This window comes from Schistocerca piceifrons, chromosome 4 (assembly GCF_021461385.2).
Source record: "Schistocerca piceifrons isolate TAMUIC-IGC-003096 chromosome 4, iqSchPice1.1, whole genome shotgun sequence".
Taxonomy (NCBI): domain Eukaryota; kingdom Metazoa; phylum Arthropoda; class Insecta; order Orthoptera; family Acrididae; genus Schistocerca; species Schistocerca piceifrons.
In genome coordinates this window covers 292,253,976-292,278,224 of record NC_060141.1, presented here as the reverse complement: position 1 = coordinate 292,278,224, position 24,249 = coordinate 292,253,976, and the positions used below count along the sequence as shown (strand labels likewise).

At 39.6% G+C, this 24,249-nt stretch overlaps 1 protein-coding gene across 1 annotated transcript in view; it reads left to right on the top strand.

Annotated features, from left to right (window-relative positions):
• LOC124795477 (integrin alpha-4-like) overlaps positions 1-24,249 on the top strand; it is a 554,156-nt gene that overhangs the window by 427,533 nt on the left and 102,374 nt on the right. The window contains exons 18-19 of the mRNA XM_047259514.1: positions 4,300-4,366; positions 11,019-11,135. Coding sequence (XP_047115470.1) covers positions 4,300-4,366; positions 11,019-11,135 — 184 coding nt within the window. The remainder of the gene's footprint in view (positions 1-4,299; positions 4,367-11,018; positions 11,136-24,249) is intronic.

Here is a 24,249-nt window from a genome sequence, read left to right as displayed (position 1 = left end):
GCTGCAACATCACTAAATAACATATTTATGCGTGTGTGTGTGTAAGGTGACAAACACTGGTAGTACATGTGAAAAAATATTCCACCAAGGAACACATCGGTCAGCAGAATGCTGCCCCTACAGGAATGCTGCAATGAATGATGGGGCATTGTTAGGTTCTAAAGGAGCTGATTGTTTCCATGGGCAGAAGAGTGGGACGGTAAAGCCTGTCACCCAGCTCCACCTTCCGCTGGCTTTCTGCCCATCCATGTTGAATACTGGCAACTGCACTGCAGCTGTCAGAGCTTTTCTCTCAACGTATGGAGTACAGGAATGCAGGAAGGAAGTGGTGGCAGTTACATGGGCTGTGTATGTGGTACGTGGTTGTCTGAGCCTGTGGGGAGTGAAACATGCTGCAGGTGACATGGGTATGGGAATTATTAGGGGGTTACAGGACAACAGAATTAAAAACTGTTGAATTGAGGGTGTAGGGACAATGGATTACTGGAGATTGAGACCAGGATGATTATGGGAGTGGAGGATGTGTTGTAATTATAACTCCAATCTGCTTAGTTCAGAGAAGCTGGTGCTGAGGGTAAGATCCAGATGACTTTGACAGGACAACACCAGTAATAAAGTGAGAAAATAAAAGATAAATACAAGAAAGGAGAAGAAAAAAAATTATGGTAAATGTTAAGAGGAAATGGAAGAAAGAAAGAACAAAAAGAAAAACTAAAAACCTATGTAAGGAATTAACTAAGAGCACAAACAGAAGCTAGATACTGACAGTGAAGATTAATAAAAACAGAAGCCAGAACTGAACTCCAACCAAATGTCTGATGTGAAAAAATTCTAATCTGTCATATTTAATTGTGCTCTACAGTACTGGAAAGCTCAAATGTAAAGTGTTAAGGCACTTTCTTGCTATTATAGTTCACACAAAGTATTCTGTAACAGAGTTTGTATGCTACTAATTTGAAGTGCTGCCTTGTGTGCATAGAAGGATTATTATTTTGGTCATTCCAGCAAATAAAGATGAATGTTATTTGACCAGCATCAGTATGTGACATGAATGCTCCCACTAGTGGGTTACATACTGAATTTGTATCATATACCTGGGCTGAAGCTGTGATTTATTGGAAAGCAGGTACTTACATAAATTTTGTAGACAATGAGAGCTAGAGTAATTTGAGAGGAAATTTCTCTTTGTTTTCAATGTATATGGGAAAAAGTTTTGCATTTTTAGTCTTGTTTTGGTATTAATGTATATTAATATATATGTATAATAGAGGGAAACATTCCACGTGGGAAAAATTTATCAAAAAACAAAGATGATGTGACTTACCAAACGAAAGCGCTGGCAGGTCGAAAGACACACAAACAAACACAAACATACACACAAAATTCAAGCTTTTGCAACAAACTGTTGCCTCATCAGGAAAGAGGGAAGGAGAGGGGAAGACGAAAGGAAGTGGGTTTTAAGGGAGAGGGTAAGGAGTCATTCCAATCCCGGGAGCGGAAAGACTTACCTTAGGGGGAAAAAAGGACAGGTATACACTCACACACACGCACATATCCATCCACACATACAGACACAAGCAGACATATTTAAAGACAAAGAGTTTGGGCAGAGATGTCAGTCGAGGCAGAAGTGTAGAGGCAAAGAAGTTGTTGAAAGACAGGTGAGGTATGAGTGGCGGCAACTTGAAATTAGCGGAGATTGAGGCCTGGCGGATGACGAGAAGAGAGGATATACTGAAGGGCAAGTTCCCATCTCCGGAGTTCGGATAGGTTGGTGTTGGTGGGAAGTATCCAGATAACCCCGACGGTGTAACACTGAGCCAAGATGTGCTGGCTGTGCACCAAGGCATGTTTAGCCACAGGGTGATCCTCATTACCAACAAACACTGTCTGCCTGTGTCCATTTATGCGAATGGACAGTTTGTTGCTGGTCATTCCCACATAGAATGCATCACAGTGTAGGCAGGTCAGTTGGTAAATCACGTGGGTGCTTTCACACGTGGCTCTGCCTCTGATCATGTACACCTTCCGGGTTACAGGACTGGAGTAGGTGGTGGTGGGAGGGTGCATGGGACAGGTTTTGCATCGGGGGCAGTTACAAGGATAGGAGCCAGAGGGTAGGGAAGGTGGTTTGGGGATTTCATAGGGATGAACTAACAGGTTACGAAGGTTAGGTGGACGGCGGAAAGACACTCTTGGCGGAGTGGGGAGGATTTCATGAAGGATGGATCTCATTTCAGGGCAGGATTTGAGGAAATCGTATCCCTGCTGGAGAGCCACATTCAGAGTCTGGTCCAGTCCCGGAAAGTATCCTGTCACAAGTGGGGCACTTTTGTGGTTCTTCTGTGGGGGATTCTGGGTTTGAGGGGACGAGGAAGTGGCTCTGGTTATTTGCTTCTGTACCAGGTCGGGAGGGTAGTTGCGGGATGTGAAAGCTGTTTTCAGGTTGTTGGTGTAATGATTCAGGGATTCCGGACTGGAGCAGATTCGTTTGCCACGAAGACCTAGGCTGTAGGGAAGGGACCGTTTGATGTGGAATGGGTGGCAGCTGTCATAATGGAGGTACTGTTGCTTGTTGGTGGGTTTGATGTGGACGGACGTGTGAAGTTGGCCATTGGACAGGTGGAGGTCAACGTCAAGGAAAGTGGCATGGGATTTGGAGTAGGACCAGGTGAAACTGATGGAACCAAAGGAGTTGAGGTTGGAGAGGAAATTCTGGAGTTCTTCTTCACTGTGAGTCCAGATCATGAAGATGTCATCAATAAATCTGTACCAAACTTTGGGTTGGCAGACTTGGGTAACCAAGAAGGCTTCCTCTAAGCGACCCATGAATAGGTTGGCGTACGAGGGGGCCATCCTGGTGCCCATGGCTGTTCCCTTTAATTGTTGGTATGTCTGGCCCTCAAAAGTGAAGAAGTTGTGGGTCAGGATGAAGCTGGCTAAGGTGATGAGGAAAGAGGTTTTAGGTAGGGTGGCAGGTGATTGGCGTGAAAGGAAATGCTCCATCGCAGCGAGGCCCTGGACGTGTGGAATATTTGTGTATAAGGACGTGGCATCAATGGTTACAAGGATGGTTTCCGGGGGTAACAGATTGGGTAAGGATTCCAGGCGTTCAAGGAAGTGGTTGGTGTCCTTGATGAAGGATGGGAGACTGCATGTAATGGGTTGAAGGTGTTGATCTACGTAGGCAGAGATACGTTCAGTGGGGGCTTGGTAACCAGCTACAATGGGGCGGCCGGGATGATTGGGTTTGTGGATTTTAGGAAGAAGGTAGAAGGTAGGGGTGCGGGGTGTCGGTGGGGTCAGGAGGTTGATGGAGTCAGGTGAAAGGTTTTGCAGGGGGCCTAAGGTTCTGAAGATTCCTTGAAGCTCCGCCTGGACATCGGGAATGGGGTTACCTTGGCAAACTTTGTATGTGGTGTTGTCTGAAAGCTGACGCAGTCCCTCAGCCACATACTCTCGACGATCAAGTACCACGGTCGTGGAACCCTTGTCCGCCAGAAGAATGACGATGGATCGGTCAGCCTTCAGATCACGGATAGCCTGGGCTTCAGCAGTGGTGATGTTGGGTGTAGGATTAAGGTTTTTTAAGAAGGATTGAGATGCAAGGCTGGAAGTCAGAAATTCCTGGAAGGTTTGGAGAGGGTGATTTTGAGGAAGAGGAGGTGGGTCCCGCTGTGACGGAGGACGGAACTGTTCCAGGCAGGGTTCAATTTGGATGGTGTCTTGAGGAGTCGGATCATTAGGAGTAGGATTAGGATCATTTTTCTTCGTGGCAAAGTGATACTTCCAGCAGAGAGTACGAGTGTAGGACAGTAAATCTTTGACGAGGGCTGTTTGGTTGAATCTGGGAGTGGGGCTGAAGGTGAGGCCTTTGGATAGGACAGAGGTTTCGGATTGGGAGAGAGGTTTGGAGGAAAGGTTAACAACTGAATTAGGGTGTTGTGGTTCTAGATTGTGTTGATCGGAATTTTGAGGTTTTGGAGGGAGTGGAGCTGGAAGTGGGAGATTGAGTAGATGGGAGAGACTGGGTTTGTGTGCAATGAGAGGAGGTTGAGGTTTGCTGGAAAGGTTGTGAAGGGTGAGTGAGTTGCCTTTCCGGAGGTGGGAAACCAGGAGATTGGATAGTTTTTTGAGGTGGAGGGTGGCATGCTGTTCTATATATATATATATATATATATATAAAATTAAATACTCTTCTGGCAAGTCCTAATTTTTGCTTTTACTAAATTCACTTTTGTCATATTTTGCAATTTTTGTCTGTTTAATTAATTTAATATTCCCTTTCTTCATGTCTAGGAAATCTGCCAAAGAGGTGGTGTCATATTCTAGTGGAACTGATGCTGTCTTTGAGCAAACATATCAGGTAATTTATAAAATCATGAAAATAACTATATTTCATCAACCTTTGATCATTCTTTGCAGTGGTATGGACAAGTCACTTCCAAAGAGATACACAATATAAACAGTACAGATAGCACAGTATGCAAACAAATGTGTGTCTTAACTGTGTACTTTGTTGTCACTGAGTGCTGACTTACTTACAGGAAAAAAATAAACCATCTACTTTGTTTGTATTTTGAGTAAGGTATACCTATGATGTATATAAATATTTAGCATGGTTTATTTCACTTGCAAAAAAAATTATGTAGTTCATATACAAAAATGTTTACAAAAGATGTCTTAAAAGATGGTAAGCATTATAGGGGCTGACAAACCTCATTCTTTGAGTTACACTTTTTAGAAAACTTTCAAGACTTCCCCTGGTATTCATGGACCAGTCCCCTTAACTGGACACACATGCTTCAGATGTGTGCTGCAGTTCTAAAGAATATGCTGACAACCATCAGAAACGGCAATTGATGTTTTTGCCATCGACAGCTGTTGGTACTATGGCGTATGTATATTCAGTAATCTTCCTGTTGTTCATCAACTTCCTCCTTGATCATATTGTAGTGCTTAAATAATCTGTGTGCTGCATCTGGGAAGGCTATTTGTCTTTTTGACTCTCAACACTTATGCACTTAGCCAGGAAATATCTTGCCTTTTACTCACCAAGATTTTGTATTTGTGTTGGGTTTAATAATGTTCCTTTTAAATATATTGTTATTTGAGACCATGAATAATTTATCAGCCTCATCTTCTGCAACTAGAAAAGCATATTTAGTGTGATTCAACACTAATTGCAATATTATTGCATCTCATTGCTCTTCTGAGACTCTGGATGCATGTCAAAAATGACTGGAAGGTAACACAAGCAGATGGTCTTGCAGCATTCCTTACTATCTCTACAAATGTATTTACATGCAGCTGCTGCTAGGTATATGACACATTAAGTGTTGCAGATTGCTGAAGAACGTGACACTACTTTTTATTGTATGAAGCTTATCTTTCTCTGGCACAAGTGCCATAGTCAAAAGATTGTCTTACAAGCGTTCACAAGTACAATATATGCACCCATAAAGACATTACTCGTAGCGCCTCATGAACTCTCTTTCCAGATTTTCACTGCCTCATTTACTACCAAGGGATAAATTTATCATTATGTTTGCACTTTAATCCTCTCTCCTTATCAGCATCAACATGTTTGGTTTGCAGGGTTTTGTTTCTGCAAATGAATCGTCATTTTCTCCTTACACAATCTTTCTTTGCCTTTTGTCAAGCATAGATTTTTTTGCTTGCTGTGGGAATCCAACCTGGTTTTTTTTTTCTTGCAGCACAGTTGACGTTTTGAAAAGTTGCTTCATGGGAAAATCAGTTGGTTCTTTTTTTTTTTTTTTCAAGAAGGCATGGATAAACAGTCTGCCATTCATATAACATCATTATATGTGCTGAACATCAAAGAACCAAATTTATTTGAACATAATTACTTTGTCACATATAGGATTATGATCATTTTCTGGAACGGTTATTTCAATATATCGAATTTTGTTAACTGCTACTTACCACCTAGCAGAGATATTGGGTTGCAGGTAGGCAGAACAAAAAGACTTTCAGAAAATGAGCTTTTGATCAACAAGACCTGCATTCGATGTAGAAAATACTTTCTCCCTCTCTCTCTCTCTCTCTCTCTCTCTCTCTCTCTCTCTCTCTCTCTCACAGACACACACGCCACACACACACACACACACACGCACACACACACACACACATGACCACAATCTCTGGTTGCTGAGGCCATACTTCAAGCTGCTGTGCTTGATGAGAGAAGAACGTTCATCATTTCAATGGCTACTTCACAGCCTCTGCTGCCTAGATTCTTCCCACCAACACCAGCTATTCTGAATTGTGCAACTGGGAAATCTCTCTGCAATATATCCTATTTTCCCATAACCCTCCTGGTCTCAACCTTTGTTAGTCTTTGTCCTTACCCTCTAACCTCTTCCCTGTTCCAATTTCAGCACTAGACAGTCCCCTATTGCACCAATGCACCCCCAGTCTTTTTACAACTCTCATTTTTCCTCTAAACCCCCATCCTCTGTCTAATCTGCTAACTGCACCTAGCTGCCCTACCCTCTCTCCACCTTGTTCCTGCATACTCCCACGAGCAGCACTTCTCTGTCCTCCCTCCCTATTCTGCTATCCCCACCCCTCCCTGCCCGAGCTGCCTCCTTGTGCCAACTGCTGCTTGTGTCTCGCAACATGTGCAGCTGCTCGCAGTGTGGCTTCAGCAGTCAGAGACTGGGGTCATGAGTGTTTGAGTTGCATTTGCATGAATGTGTGCCTGTGTATGCTCTATATCCAATGAAATCCTTGTGGGCTGAAAGATCACTTTGTGAGTCTTTTTATTGTGCTTATTTGCAACTCAGCATCTCTGCTATATGTTGGATAGTGACTATCATTTTCTTATTACTGTTACGTTCCATCATGGATTTGGCACTGTTGAATTTGTTACTCGACAGTTTAATAGATTTAGCCTTGCTCTCATAAGTGACAGTGCTGTCTTACATAACAATCACGAATAATATTCCTGGGTTGATATATTACTCTTACATAAATACTGTCTGTAAAGAGAAGAGTCCAGATTACTCGCTAGTTCATTACCTAAACTCACTGAAATACATGGAATTTTCACTCATAAACTTTGTCCTAAAAGTAGGCATTTCAGTAATGCTATTATAAGACTCGAAGACACCATTACGGGGTAATGGAACAAGGCTCTTGTGTACTCATTGAGGTGAATTGCAATATAAGGCACTATTCTTTCACATTAAAGCATGTTCAGTTTCTAGGAATGAATACCTTTCCAAATGTCATTAACTAAATCATAGGGTCAAACACTTCAAATGCTTGGTCTTCTCTAGAAGAGTCTGTTTTTCTTTGTCAGGCAACTTTATACTGCTTCCTCCCAAGCATTAAGTGGAAACAAAATATACATACAGTGAAGAGCCAAAGAAAGTGGTACACCTACATAAATCATGTAGGGCCCCTGCAAACATGCAGAAGTGCCACAACACACCTTGGCATGTACTCAACTAATGTGTGAAGTAGTGCTGGAGGGAATTGACAACATGAATCCTGAGGGGCTGTCCATAAATCCATCTGCATGTTGCAGATATGCTCAATAATGTTCATGTCTAGGGAGTCTGGTGACCAGTGGAGGTGTTTAAAGTCTGAAGAATGTTCCTGGAGCTAGTCCGTAGCAATTCTGCATGTGTGTGGTGTTGCATTGTCCTGCTGGAATTGCCCAAGTCCATTGAAATCCACAACGGACATGACGGGATTCATGTGATCAGACGGGATGTTTATGTATATGTCATCTGTCAGAGTCATACATAGACATATCAGGTTCCCATATCAATCCAATGGCACATGACCCACACCATTATAGAGCCTCCACTAGCTTGAAAAATCACATGATGATACGCAGGGTCCTTGAATTCATGAGGTTATCTCCATATCTGTGCACATCCATCCACTCGACACAATATGAAATGAGATTCATCCAACTAGGCAACATGTTTTCAGTCATCAACAGTCCAATGTCGCTGTTGAGGGGCCCAGGCGAGGCATAAAGCTTTGTGACATGCAGTCATCGAGGGTACACAAGTAGGCATTCAGCTCCAAAAGCCTATATCGATGATGTTTCATTGAATGGTATGCATGCTGACACTTGTTGATGGCCCAGTGTCGAAATCTGCAGCAATTTTCAGAAGGGTTGCACTTCTGTCACATTGAACAATTCTCTTCAGTCATCACTGGTCCCCTTCTTGCAGGGCCTTTTTCTGGCTGTAGCAATGTCAGGGATTTGATGTTTTACCAGATTCATTATATTTGCAGTATAATAGAGCTGCATCAAACGAGTCTCAGGACTGAAGACCACAACAACAACAACAACAACTTGTGAAATGGCCATATGGGAAAGTCCCCGCTTCATCACTACCTTAGAGATGCTGTGTCCCATCACTTGTTTGCTGACTGTAGTACCATGTTCAATCTCATCTAAATCTTGATAACCTGCCATTGTAGCAGCAGTAACCAATCTAACAGCACCAGACACTCTTTGTCTTATACAGGTATTGCTGACCACACCACCATATTCTGCCTATTTACATACCTCTGTGTTTGAATATGCAAGCCTATATCAGTTTCTTTGGCACTTCAGTGTTTATTGCCTATAGATAAATCTGTAAACATTATATTAAAGTCTGTTTCATAGTTAGTGTTCAGTTGATTTATTGATTTGAAAACGGTACAAGATTAAAACAAAACTTAAGAAATGAGGCTACATCCAAATGTCATCTCATGGGTGACACAAATGTTTCACAGTTAATTTTTCAACCCATACGAATGATAAGTAGCCAGGTTGTGGGTATACACCATGTGATCAAAAGTATCCGGACATCCCCAAAAACATATGTTTTTCATATTAGGTGCATTGTGCTGTGACCTACTGCCAGGTACTCCATATCAGAGACCTCAGTAGTCATTAGATATCATGAGAGAGCAAAATGGGGCACTCTGCAGAACTCCCGGGTCAAGCGATTGGGTGGCACTTGTCTCATACATCTGTACATGAGATTTTCACACTCCAAAACATCCCTAGGTCCATTGTTTCCAGTGTAATAGAGAAGTGGAAACATGATGGGACATATACAGCACAAAAGCATACAGGCCGACCTCATCTGTTGACTGACAGAGACCACTGACAGTTGAAGAGAGTCGTAATGTGTAATAGGTAGACATCTATCCAGACCATCACACAAGAATTCCAAACAGGATCAGGATCAACTGCAAGTACTATGACTGTTAAGTGGGGGGAAGAAAACTTGGATTTCATGGCTGAGCAGATGCTCATAAGCCACACATCAAGCTGGTAAATACAAAACGACACAATGCTTGGTATAAGGAGAATAAACATTGGACAAAGGAACAGCAGAAAAACATTGTGTGGAGTGACAAATCAAGATAAACAATGTGGAAATCCGATGGCAGGGTATGGGTATGGCAAATGCCCAGTAAATGTCATCAGCTAGTGTGTGTATTGCCAACAGTAAAATTTGGAGGTGGTGGTGTTATGGTGTCATCATGTTTTTCATGTAGGGGTCCTGCACTCCTTGTTGTTTTGCATGGCACTATCACAGCACAGACCTACACTGATGTTTTAAGTACCTTCTTGCTTCCAACTGTTGAAGAGCAGTTTTGGGATGGCGATTGCATCTTTGAACAAGATCCAGCACCTGTTCATAATTCACAGCCTGTGGCAGAGTGGTCACACAACAATAACATCCCTGTAATGGACTGGCCTGCACAGAGTCCTCACCTGAATCCTGCAGGACACCTTTGGGATGTTTTGGAACCCTTACTTCATGGCAGGCCTCGCCAGCCAACTTGATACCTCTCCTCAGTGCAGCCTTCCATGAAGGATGGGCTGCCACTCCCCAAGAAACCTTCCAGCACCTGATTGAACATACGCCTGTAAGAGTGGAAGCTGTCATTAATGTAAAATGTGGGGAAACACCATGCTAATTCCAGTGTTACCAATGGAGGGTGCCATGAACCTGTAAGTCATTTTCAGCCAGGTGTCCAGATACTTTTGATCACATAGTGTATGTTATAACAATTCTACTACAACTCTTTAAAACTAATGTTAAATATCAGATTCTATGGCTTGATTTCTAGCTTATTTTCCAAGTGTACTGCAAATTGTTCTAACTGTTTCTATCAGAATTATACTTACCTTGGATTGAGGTGGTTATTAATGATCTTGCTTCAGAGCAGTGCATTTTTTAACTAGTTCATTTTTCATGGAGGAATTAAAAAAGGTAGCACTTTATTTATGGCAAAAATTAACACACAATTTGAAGTTTACTTTCCACTCTATTAATTAATACCAACAAAATACATTACTTTTTAAAGACTGAACTCTGAGAAAGACTGACTGACTGAACCATGTGGTCACTGTTGAGCAGTTCACATATCACGTAATATAACAATAATCAATGCATTTCATTATTGTCAATGTTACATTAATTAAATTACAGTAAAAATTGTTTACAACAGTTTCTTATCTTGTATAACAGTTTAATCAATACTAATCTTGTGATATTATTAAGGTTTTGTGCTTAATGCTTTCATATGAAATTAAATGTTGACTTTCAAACAAAGCTTTTTTATTGTGTCTTAATTGCTTTACAAATCCTCTTACTAACACATTTTCAGTGGTTGTATTTGTTGATCCCATTCCACACAAATTTATTTATTTTGTGTGTGTGTGTGTGTGTGTGTGTGTGTGTGTGTGTCTGTGTCTGTGTGTGTGAGGTGAATAAACATTAATGTTCAATCTTAGCGCTGTTGATAAGATGTTAATACTAGAATGTTCGGTAGAAAGTGAATATGCACCATAAGACTCAATTAGGGATTGAAACTTATGATAACATTACACAAAAATGAAAATGAAGTTCTCAATTAAATGTAAATATTTACCGTCATATGTTATGTTTTTACAACATCTTGTACTGTCTTTGATACACAAAAAATTTAATATTCACAACAAAGATAATGTCTTCATTATTTAGGTATACAAAGTTGGTGACAGCCCAGTCAGAAAAGCAGGGATCACTGTTAATGTACCATATTTACTGTGGATGTCTGATGGTGAAAAGAGGGAGTTCCTTAAGATTATACAGTTTGAGGTAAGTACCTTCATTAATATCAGTATGTTTGTGCTATATAAATCCAAGAATAACTTTGGCTGTTATATATTATAGAAGCATGTAAGGATAATCTCAATTAAAAATAATAGCTGTGAAATTAAGATTTAGAATATAAAATAATTAATATACACTGCTGGAAATTGAAATAAGAACACCGTGAATTCATTGTCTCAGGAAGGGGAAACTTTATTGACACATTCCTGGGGTCAGATACATCACATGATCACACTGACAGAACCACAGGCACATAGACACAGGCAACAGAGCATGCACAATGTCGGCACTAGTACAGTGTATATCCACCTTTCGCAGCAATGCAGGATGCTATTCTCCCATGGAGACAATCGTAGAGATGCTGGATGTAGTCCTGTGGAACGGCTTGCCATGCCATTTCCACCTGGCACCTCAGTTGGACCAGCGTTCGTGCTGGACGTGCAGACCGCGTGAGACGACGCTTCATCCAGTCCCAAACATGCTCAATGGGGGACAGATCAGGAGATCTTGCTGGCCAGGGTAGTTGACTAACACCTTCTAGAGCACGTTGGGTGGCACAGGATACATGCGGACCTGCATTGTCCTGTTGGAACAGCAAGTTCCCTTGCCGGTCTAGGAATGGTAGAACGATGGGTTCGATGACGGTTTGGATGTACCGTGCACTATTCAGTGTCCCCTCGACGATCACCAGTGGTGTACGGCCAGTGTAGGAGATCGCTCCCCACGCCATGATGCCGGGTGTTGGCCCTGTGTGCCTCGGTCGTATGCTGTCCTGATTGTGGCGCTCACCTGCACGGCGCCAAACACGCATACGACCATCATTGGCACCAAGGCAGAAGCGACTCTCATCGCTGAAGACGACACGTCTCCATTCGTCCCTCCATTCACGCTTGTCGTGACACCACTGGAGGCGGGCTGCACGATGTTGGGGCGTGAGCGGAAGACGGCCTAACGGTGTGCGGGACCATAGCCCAGCTTCATGGAGACGGTTGCGAATGGTCCTCGCCAATACCCCAGGAGCAACAGTGTCCCTAATTTGCTGGGAAGTGGCGGTGCAGTCCCCTACGGCACTGCGTAGGATCCTACGGTCTTGGCGTGCATCCGTGCGTCGCTGCGGTCCGGTCCCAGGTCGACAGGCACGTGCACCTTCCGCCGACCACTGGCGACAACATCGATGTACTGTGGAGACCTCACACCCCACGTGTTGAGCAATTCGGCGGTACGTCCACCCGGCCTCCCGCATGCCCACTATACGCCCTCGCTCAAAGTCCGTCAACTGCGCATACGGTTCACGTCCACGCTGTCGCGGCATGCTACCAGTGTTAAAGACTGCGATGGAGCTCCGTATGCCACGGCAAACTGGCTGACACTGACGGCGGCGGTGCACAAATGCTGCGCAGCTAGCGCCATTCGACGGCCAACACCGCGGTTCCAGGTGTGTCTGCTGTGCCGTGTGTGTGATCATTGCTTGTACAGCCCTCTCGCAGTGTCCGAAGCAAGTATGGTGGGTCTGACACACCGGTGTCAATGTGTTCTTTTTTCCATTTCCAGGAGTGTATTAAAAACAAAGATTCCACGACTTACCAAACGGGAAAGCGCTGGTAGATAGACACAATAAAAAAACACACAAGCACACACACAAAATTTCAAGCTTTCGCAACCAACGGTTGCTTCATTAGGAAAGAGGGAAGGAGAGGGAAAGACAAAAGGATGTGGGTTTTAAGGGAGAGGGTAAGGAGCCATTCCAATCCTGGGAGCGGAAAGACTTACATTAGGGGGAAAAAAGGACAGGTATACACTCGCACACACACACATATCCATCCACACATATACAGACACAAGCAGACATCTCCCTTAAAACCCACATCCTTTCGCCTTTCCCTCTGCTTCCCGCTTTCCTGACGAAGCAACCGTTGGTTGCGAAAGCTTGAAATTTTGTGTGTGTGCTTCTGTGTTTTTTTATTGTGTCCATCTACCAGTGCTTTCCCGTTTGGTAAGTCATGGAATCTTTGTTTTTAATATATTTTTCCCATGTGGATTGTTTCTTTCTATTTTAAATAATTAATCTACTTTGAAATGGAAATGAGGTCCTATGATGTGTAATGTGAAATGAGTCCGAGGCACACTGAAAAGCTTGTTACAACATTTTATTCCACAATGCAACAAATAATTTACATCACATGAGTTGGATCAACAGTGAACCACAAATTCTAAAACTTAATCACTTACATACATTTCATGATAATGGTAATGTGTTGTCAGTACAGATTTCATGTCTTACAATTAAAAAATATCACATTTAATTTAACAACCAGATGGAAATATTACAACTGCTACCATACAATCAATATACAAACTCAGTCCAAAAAAGAAGTCAGGCTAGGAATTTGCTTCAGATATGCAACACAAATAGTGATTTTTACAGTTTTAAATTAGGTTCAGCATTTCTATAATGTTTCAAACATTTTACTAAACAAACATTTTTATCAGTGTCAATGGAAGTTCTGACATTTAAAACAGAAAGTAAGTTTTAGACTTTGTTTGTAGAATCTGAGTGACAATAATTCACAAAATTTCATAATTATTCCAAAAAATATTTAATATAGTTACATATGTAGATCATGTTGATGACTAATAGGTGTACACTGAATAATATCTGTGAGGTAAACTTTGTCTGAAGTATTTTAGCTGATAATAAAAAATGAGCAACTTGTAACATGATTTCATTATATGCTAGAATGTAACAATTTCAGGTGTTCATAACAACTGACGACTTTATTGCTTTAATGCATTCACAAGGTACATTCATTTGTATATTGTATTATCCTCTAGGTAGTGATTACTGGTAATGACATTTTAGTTATCTTATTAATTTGAATGTTGGTGGTTTCTTAGTCCTCAATGAGCTGAAGAATGTGGTACTGAACTGTTCAGTTTGCTATCAAAGTTGATCTGTTACATTCCACTCTGGTATTCAACTCTCACACCTGCTATTATGTAGGAGGATGCTCAGACAGAAGTTAGAAACTTCTGCTGATATTATCTAAAATTTATATAAATTTATATAAGACCAAAGATCACTTTTTAGCATAATAAATTCAAAATGTATCACTCTGAATCACAGGTTACTTTTCAAGGTTGACAGTTGTGGAAAAAGTTAGGGGAGTGGAAAGTTGGAAAAGTGGATCACAGATCAAGAGAGACAGTCAACCAGAGTACAGATGTCACCATGTAGAAAATGCATTTTTCCCTTCTCTCTTCCACAATACACCTCAGATAGACCCCATCACTATAAAATTTTCTAGCTTCTTTTCTAGCTTCTTCATACTCAGGCTGAAAAAGGAAAATGATTGCTTAAGTAAGTTTTGTGTATATCATTTGGTTTTACTGGAAGGTAACAGCCTGGGCAGTAATTATTTAGTAATTATTGGCTAGCTATCTCTTACTTTACTTTTTCTTCTGTGCAGTCATATTCTTGGCTAAGAATACTGGCTTTGGCATCTGTAGTCTTCTGTGATTTTTATTGTTTTTCTTCCAAATTTTTGCTTTTTAGAGTAGACCTGAAACTGAGAAATAATTATTATGCCATTCTTGAAGTTTTAAGCACATATCAGTTCAATCTCCACCAAGTTGAACTGTGCTATTCTTCCTACGAACACACTTGAATAGTTGACTTGAAATCTGCAGTGCAGTGTGTGGCTAGCATAACTCAGCATGATTTATTTTGATTTATTGATCCATTTCATCTACAGCTGCACAATGTGCAAGAGATATTTGGATTTTTTTGTTAATATTAACAGTTTTACATATAATATACCTTTGTACATAATAACACACATTAATATATCAATTAATGATGAATACTTAAATAAATGTTGTTATGCTATACACAGAGAGATAAAATACAAATGTTCTTCCGAATGAGACTACATGATGAAATATAAATAATTTCTCTTGTAAATGGTGCCTGCAGTTCAGTATGCAATATCAGGACAATTTTGCAGCTTATTGATTACTAAATAATGTAGCTGACACACCAAATATTGACTTTTACTGTTTATTACAACATTAAAACTGTGATAAGGACATGCACAGAGTTGATGGCACAAAAACTGATCCAGCACTGCCACAGCATGGCTTCTACTGCATGGATTACTTAAAATGACAATAATGGAGAGTACATAGATGGTGATTGTTGAATTTTATGAATTAGAATCAAGTTTTTGCTGATATGAATGGTTAATTGTTGAAAAACACTTAGTGTTGAGACAATTTTTTATACAGAGTAATAGTTTAGCAGATTTACACTACCTGTTTCTTATGGATATACAGTTCTTGTTGAGTAAACAATGAATTATGTCAAATTGTTGAAAATGTAAATTATTTTTAATTATATGATTTCTGATATTCCTAACATGTTTTCAGTAATATTTCATTCAATGCTTCAAAAACAACTATTGCTTTTTTGCATGAAAATTTGAGGAGTCATAATGTTCGTGTACATCATTTTGAGAATTACTTGTACAAGATTGGCTCAAATCACAAATATATGAAGAAATAAAACATTTGTTTGCATTAAAATTCTGATTATGATCATTAGCAATAGTATATATTAAAATTACAATGAAAATCAGCTAGCTGTATTTCAAAGTGTTTGTTTTCTGCAAATGACATTCATATAAAACAGATACTTGATTGTTACCTATGTACACAATGACCAATATGGAGTTCTGTAATTTGTAGCTGGCATATTATCAAAGTATTCTGATATGTTGTCCCATTATGCCATATTACACAGTTTTATTATTTAGACAATGAAAGGCCTTTACACGGCCACAGAAGATATTATAAACATGACTTTTCTTTCTCAGCTCTATTAGAAATGAGCTTGTGAGGTTATACATTGTATTCCTGATAGAGCAACCTTTACAGAAGCCAGATTGAGATGTCCTTAAATTTTTGTGCTCAGAATGATTCTATAATACACTGTTGTTCCTTCTTATATATTTTTGAGGACACAGGAAGGATGAAGAGTGATCTGTAATTAGTGGTCTGGTGCTTATCTCCACCAAGAATTTAATGCTTTGATTGTAGTATTGTCACAGCCAGAAGAATTACTGTTTCTCAGTGACCTAATGAATTTGCTATCTCTCTAACTAATTGTTTGGCAAAATTAATGTCTGATGGTCGAGTGTGGCATGCGTGTTTAAGTAAATCTAACAGATCTGCCTTAGATGACTGTCTCATATTCCTAGGTTTTCAGCTTCTTTTAAAGGATTTATTGAATTTATTGATCAATGATTTGATTTGCCTTACAAAATTTATTCATTTCATGGCTAATAATTTTCCTTATATCTGTTCTTGGACTTCTGAATTTATTGTGTATAGTTCATAATGGAAGAAAGAAACATCAGAGTTTAACATTCAGCCAACTGTGCAACCATTAGAGGTGGAGCATGTGAAGAAAACAGTTCCTGGAGATTTACTGTGACTGTGAATTTGTATCCATAAAATGTTTAAAGAAAAACAGCATGAAGTAAATTAATATTGCATAAACCCCAAGGACCCATTTTACTTCCCGAAACTTCAAAAGCAAACCTCTATATGAGAAGTTTACCAATCCTGCTAAAATTCTGATAATAATATCCTTTGTTAGCAGAAAACAGTAAAACTCTCTGAAGTTAATTTGCTAAATGAGGACACAGTATAGTGTAATTTTGCTTACCAGTAACAGTTAAACCCAGATAAATTTGCATCTAAACATGATTGAATGGAAATTTGACATTAAGTGGCATGTAAACAAAGATCACATACTTTGACAGCTGTTAGAGTCAAAGTTCCCTCTCATACATTAGCTACTTCTTTGTAGTTGGTCGGTGTAAATAACTTCAATGGCACATGCCTCAACTTACACACATGCCTCAACTTACACATCTGGCAACATTTCACAGTACAACACATAAATTCTCCTGCCTAAACAACTGTATTTACCCCTCAAAGCACACCCCTCTAGAGATGCACACAATGCATGCAACAGCTAGTGCAAATGCACCAAAAAGTAAAACCAAATAAAAGGATGGCAGTAACTACTGTTAGTGGTGGGGTCAACAATCATTGAAGGTGAACAGTCTTTACAATACACTACTATACTTTTATTTACAGAGTGAAACATTAAGGAATTGTCTGTTACAAAACAGAAAGAAATTAAATTGGTTACAGTTGTGAGTTTCTCTAGAGAGGAATGGTTTTGAGTCTTATCTGTTCTGGATCGGTATGATGTGACGATAGCAGCAGAAGCAATTTGAAGTTGCTGATATGAATCCCATAAGTTCATCTAGTCATGTCCTTGGCATTAATAATCCTCTTTCCTTACATCTGGTTTTGGCTAGCAGTGATAATAAGTTTGTAGCATCCGTTTGTCTTAGGCCAGAACAGAGTAACTGTTTATGCAGCACTTGAAGGTAATATTAGTTCAGCTGAAGCTTTCACACACAATAGTTTAGCACAGTCCACACATTGTGTTTAAATTAACATTCTATCTGCCATAATTGGCCAACTGCAAAGTTAGACAGTCCATCTGCTGTTAATATTCATGGTTCACGATAACACTGTTCCAGCAAAAACAGTCACTTACGTAGCAACACAGTTCACGGTTTCCACATTGGCAGTTCGTGTTTTAGCATACATCATACATCATAGTAAAGAAAATGAGCAATATTACAATTCATAGTTTATGTAATACAGTTCTATTCTAAACCAACGACAATACTGACTGTTCAAGAGTGCATTTTCACTGCCACAAGTTTCATTGTGCAAAAAACAATAGCATACGTGTAATACAATGTTTGTTTAGAATTTCCATCATAAAATCACATTTAAAACCACATCTAACACACTAATGTCTGGTATTAATATCGCCCACCATTACTACTGCGATGCTCACGAGTCATCTGCGACTGTCTGCCCCACACTGTTCAACTCGACAACTATTGATAACTCTCTCACTCCACTGTTCTTACAACACTTCTGCCCATTGCATTCTATTTCACACAATACATTTAATAAAACTATTTGACATATCATCAGAAAAAATCTAAGTCTTTACATAAGGAACTCATACATAAAACAGCAAAGTAAACATATTCACACTTCATTTTCTACACTATATAACCGAATGAAAAATATTCTACATCATCAAAAATATATCTATGAAGTACAAGGCAGCAAAAGAAAGGAAAAAAAATTATATCTCATTATTAGTCATAGAATCACATGTGCCCCCCCCCCATTTTGTCATGAGATTTTCCCAAGAATCTCTCAAGATAAAATACCCTTGACACATGTGAGTCACATCTACCTAAAACTAGTTATGGTCTTTAATTATGTCCTTGACACATGTGAGTCCCATCTACCTAAAACTAGTTATAGTCTTTGATTATGTCAATTTCAATTTTAAAATTACCTTTCACAACATATAGCCTCAATAATCCAATATATCATGATGAAGTATGAAATTTACCCAATAATAATGAAAGAGTGTATTACAAACCTCTTATAGAATAATATCAAAAGTTCCACAATTAAACATGTCATTGGGCTTGTGACTCCAAAAAGAGTAACAAGAAATGTCTGCATTATTACAAATATCCGAGCAAAATAATTAATAACCATAAATTTACATTCTAAAATTGAAGACATATCTAATCAGTTCTCTACCTACAATACATGTTACACTATGCTTTTCATCACACCTTGAGTGTCTGTACTATGCTTCACATGAATGACTCTATATCAGCGAGTCTCATTTGTTGCTTTTGTCTGTATACTTGAATGTTCTGTCATTAAATCCCTTTACAAATAGTCATTGCATGTGGTTTTTTTTTCATAACATGGTGTATCTCTTGGAAGTTGTTGCTTCTCATCACATGCTGTAACAACTCAAACTCAATTATTAAATTACTAATTAAATATCCCATCACATTTACAAACCACTCACCCCATCTGTCAGCTTACTTTTTCATTATTCCAAATCACAGTACTACAAAATCCCACACGCAAGAACTCCTCTTTAACCATTTCTTTCGATTAAGTCATCAATATTGGAATTAAGTCCTCCACCTAGATTCTGAGTACTGCCTTCAAGTACCCATTCATCAAATTTATCTTCTTGTCTTTCAAAGCAAAATTATACACTCGGCCTCTACTCATTCATCCTATAGCCCAAATATTACTCTCAACAACAATTCCCATCTTGTTCACACTCACGGTTTTTGTTACTTTAGTATAATATGGTTTCAAATCTACTATATTCTTAAGACCAAATTTCTTCTTTGACTTTGGGTAAACTAAATAGAATGCATTTGGGTCTGGTATATTTATTAACTCAAATGGACTCTTATACACATAAAAAATGTGAAATCTTATTACTTATCTCTTTTGATTTTTCATATGTCTTCACTAAGACTAGATCTTCTACTTTAATACCAACCTTCTTTATTTTCTCATCATGTTGCCTCCTCCTTTCCTCCAACTTCTTTTCTACTGATTCTTTCATTCTTTTCTTTTTCTCACCCCAACTTAATTCCTCTCTGTGGGGAAAAGACAATTTCTCCTCAACAAAACCCAAAAATCTCTTTCCCTTCATAATTTCATAAGGAGTAAATCCCGTTACATCATGACTTACAGCTTTCATTACATCCTCAATATTTTCCACAATATCTCCTCACGAACTATGGTTATTGCTATAATATGTACGACACAGTCAGCCCATTTCCCTCATGTAACATCCCGCAAGATTTCCTGTTGGATGGTAAGTTGGCATATATATTACTGTTATTCCATGGTTGGCAAGGCCTTCCTCCTACTTCTTACTTGTTTTCAACAAGGGGCCATAACAATCCATTGCTAACAATTCCACTAAGTCATCTGGTTTGACATTTTGCATGAGAAGTCTGAACATCTGATTAGTAACCTTGGGTCATTGACATTTGTCACACATCTTAATATGGTTGTTTACTCTCTTCACCATGTTGTCAAAAATTATACACTCTTTCAATTTTTTTATACACTTTTTTGCTGCTATGTCTCCAAAACTCAAAGGAATTATATCATCTATGTTCTCACTGGGCCAACACACTTTCCAATCTTCTGAATTTTCATTAGTTTGCCTAAATAAAACCCCACAATGCACCTTGTAATATTTCGTCAATTTGTTATTAGTACCTGTCATAGCTAAGTCCCTCTTTATCATTTTCCATATTTTGTCATGATTCTGATAACTCCTCATGTACTTACAGATGCCTTCTATCTTCTTTTCTCCAGGAAGTCCCTTTGTATAGAACAATTTAACATTTTCGCCACCTACTTTCTGTCTTGCTTCTCCAGTTTCTCCCAATGGTAACCTTGATAGTGCATCTGCTACTTTGTTTTGTGTGCCCGTGAGGTTTTTTATTTCAAACTCAAATTGTTGCATAAACACTGTCCACGTCATCAATTGTGTACACATCAATCTAAATATCTTAAAAAAATAAGAGCTCTGTGATCAGTGTAAATGAGTTTTGTTGCCCCACAGGTAGTCTCTGAATTTTTTGGATCTCCAAATTATTGCCAGAGCTTCTCTTTCAATCACACTATAATTTCTTGCATACCTCATTAATGATCAACTTGCAAAAGCAATTGTCATATGATCTTCCTTTTCTCATCTTCCCCAAAATTTTGAAATAATTCAACTCCAATACCATAACCACTGGAATCAGTTCCCAGACAAAAAGGTTGATGAAGGTTGAGATGGTGCAAAATCCTCTCCTCTTTCATGGCCTCTTTAAGATGGTTAAATGCTTCTTTGCATTCATCCATCCAAACAAAAGGCACTTTAGGACTTAATAGTTTGTTTAAACGTAAGTTGTTGAACACTTGTCCAGACACAAAATTTCTATAAAAATTGCACAAACCTAGGAATGACTTCAACTGTTTCCGAGTCTTTGGAGATAGACACTCTTTATCTGCTTTCATCCTTTTAGGGTTAACCTTAATACCAGCACTAGACAAGATTCTACCCAAGAATGTTATTTCTTTTCTTACAAACTCACATTTCTTAAGACTAAGGGACACACTCCCTTTCCTCAAAGCTTGAAACACCTCATCCAACAATCCATGAAGCTCTTCCCAAGGCTCAGTGGCAATCAAAAGGTTGTCCACATGCATTGTTTCTTTAGAACTCATCTCTGGTCCTAATACTTGGTCGAGGGCCAGAATGAACACTGACACACTAATATTTAAGCCAAATGGAATCACAGGGTATTGGTAACATTTCCATTTACCAAAAAAACACACTTCTTTGTGAGCAGGACTTGCCTGTACCCAGCTGTCGGATCAAGACTGCTCAGATAATTCATATTGTAATATTTTTGGAATATTCCAGCCATATTCTCAGTTTGATCAGTCTCTCTACTCACTATGATATTCAACATCCTAGCATCTATGACCATTCCCACAGTACCATATTCTCAGTTTGATCAGTCTCTCTACTCACTATGGTATTCAACATCCTAGCATCTATGACCAATCCCACACTACCATCTTTCTTGCCAACAACTGTTAATGGACTATTGTATTCAATTTTACTTCTCTCTGTAACACAACACTCAATCATCCTCCCAATTTCCTTATGTACAGCTTCTCTCAAAGTAAACGGTATAGGGAAAGGTTTTCTTGCAAAGGGTTAATGTGGTTTCTGATCTAACTTGCATTCAAAGCTTTTAACTTTACCTGGCTTCTCTGAAAATACTTCTCTATTCACCCATAGGACTTCTCTTAGCTTATCTGTCTGCTGCTCACTTAACCCTTCTACCTTGTCCATTTAGACCTTCAATGCTTCTGTTGTTCCTCTTTCACCTTCATTAGAACCACAGTCTAGGTTCAGTTCTAAATACCCAATGTCCATTCCTATTGGCATCAATCTTGTCTCCAATTGTCCTACTAAATTATTGTTATCTATCACCATACCCTCCAAATTCATCTTCATTTCTGATCCTCGGTTATCAAAATTGATAAAACCATCCACACAGTTAATTTCTTGCACTCTATTACCAGTAACCAATCCATACCCAAGATAATATCCGCACTCAGACCAGACACCACAAAAAATTTGTGTACCAAATCTATGACCCTAGTTCAGATTTTAATTAATCTGATGCTTCACAACTTTATTCTGTTTACCTGTGGCACCTACTGTTTTAACCCTAACACTGGTACATCCATTACCTCATTACCATCTTTTATACAATTACAGAATTCTTCAGCTAATTCACTAATTTCACTGCCCATATCAAACAGAGCTTTCTCTTCCCTACCACAGGCTCTTTATTTTACAAAAGGTTGCCCACTTCAGTATCATCAACATCCTCTTCCTCATGTAATAAATCTTTTTCGAATTGCCATGTTCCCAATCTCTACTACATAATTTCGCATTTGCGTCCTCTCCTGATTCCTTCCAAATCAGGTCCTGTTCCTTTGCCAGATGGTGTCCTGCTCATCACTACTGATGCCACCTACCTTCATATTAATGTCCCAAATGCCAGTGGCCTTACCACTGTTGAACAGTATCTTTCCTAATGCCCAGAAGATTCAAAATCGACAACCTCCTTTACTAGTCACCATGACCAACTGTATCCTCATCCACAATTATTTTTCCTTTGAAGGCATTACCTACAAACAAATCTGGGGTATGGCTACGGGCACCTGTGTGGCACCTTCTTATGCCAACCTATTCATGGGCCATCTAGAGGAATCCTTCCTAAACACCTAGAATCCCAAACCCCCCACCTGTTTCAGATTCACTGATGACATCTTTGTGATCTAGATCAAGGGTGAGGACACTCACATTCCTCCAGAAGCTGAACACCTTCACCGCCATTTACTTCACCTCATCCTACTCAAACCCAACAAGCCACCTTTCTTGATGTTGACCTCCATCTCAAATATGGCTATATCAGTACCTCCATCCGTATCAAACCTACCAACCACCAGAAATTCCTCCACTTTGACAGCTGTAACCTGTTCCATGCCAAAAAGTCCCTTCCCTACAGCCTAGCCACCCAAGGGCACTGCTTCATGACTGGCACGTGGCCCCATGCAAAATACACCAAGGGTATCACTGAGGATTCAAAGACTGTAATTACGCACCTGATCTCATACAAAAACAGATCTCTGGTGCCATATGGCTCCTGTCGTCCACCACCTCCCATTTTGACTACCTTCTTCATTCCCAGAAATGAGAATGTCCTGCTCTCTGTCACTCTCACCCCTCTCACAATAGTATTCTGCTGCCCATCAGAACTACACAATATCCTTGTCCATTTCTACAACTCCTGCTCCCAACTCCTTGCCTCATATCCCATATCCCTGTAACAGATATGGATACAATACCTGTCCCATACGTCCTCCCAATACCACCTACACCTATTCAGTCACAAGCATCACCTGTCCCATCAAAGGCAGCACTACTTGTGAAACTAGATGCTAGAAACTTGCTTTGTAACTGTTATTTTTATGTGATACACTTGGAACTGGTAATTCAAACTCTACAATGTTACTGGATGGATAAAGAATCACTCATCAAGCAGTGGCAGGAGAACACTGATATGAAGGTATTTAAATTTTCAAGCTTTCTGATCCAGTGGCTACTTTTTCTGGCAGAAGGAAGAGGGCTGAAGGAAATTAACTGGTGAGGTTTAGAAAATGGGGAGAGTTCAGAAAAGCCACCCAAACCCTTGGTCACGGAAGACTTACTGAATGTATTATAAGGAAAGAATGGTAGTTGAGGACTGCACCAGATGACATTTGACAACTCGAGAGCTTAAAGATGGAAGACATGGTAATATGCAAAACAGAGATTACTGACAAATGGTTCAAATGGCTCTGAGCACTATGGGACTTAACATCTATGGTCATCAGTCCCCTAGAACTTAGAACTGCTTAAACCTAACTAACCTAAGGACATTACACAGGCCGTGCGGTTAAAGGCGCTGCAGTCTGGAACCGCAAGACCGCTACGGTCGGAGGTTCGAATCCTGCCTCGGGCATGGATGTTTGTGATGTC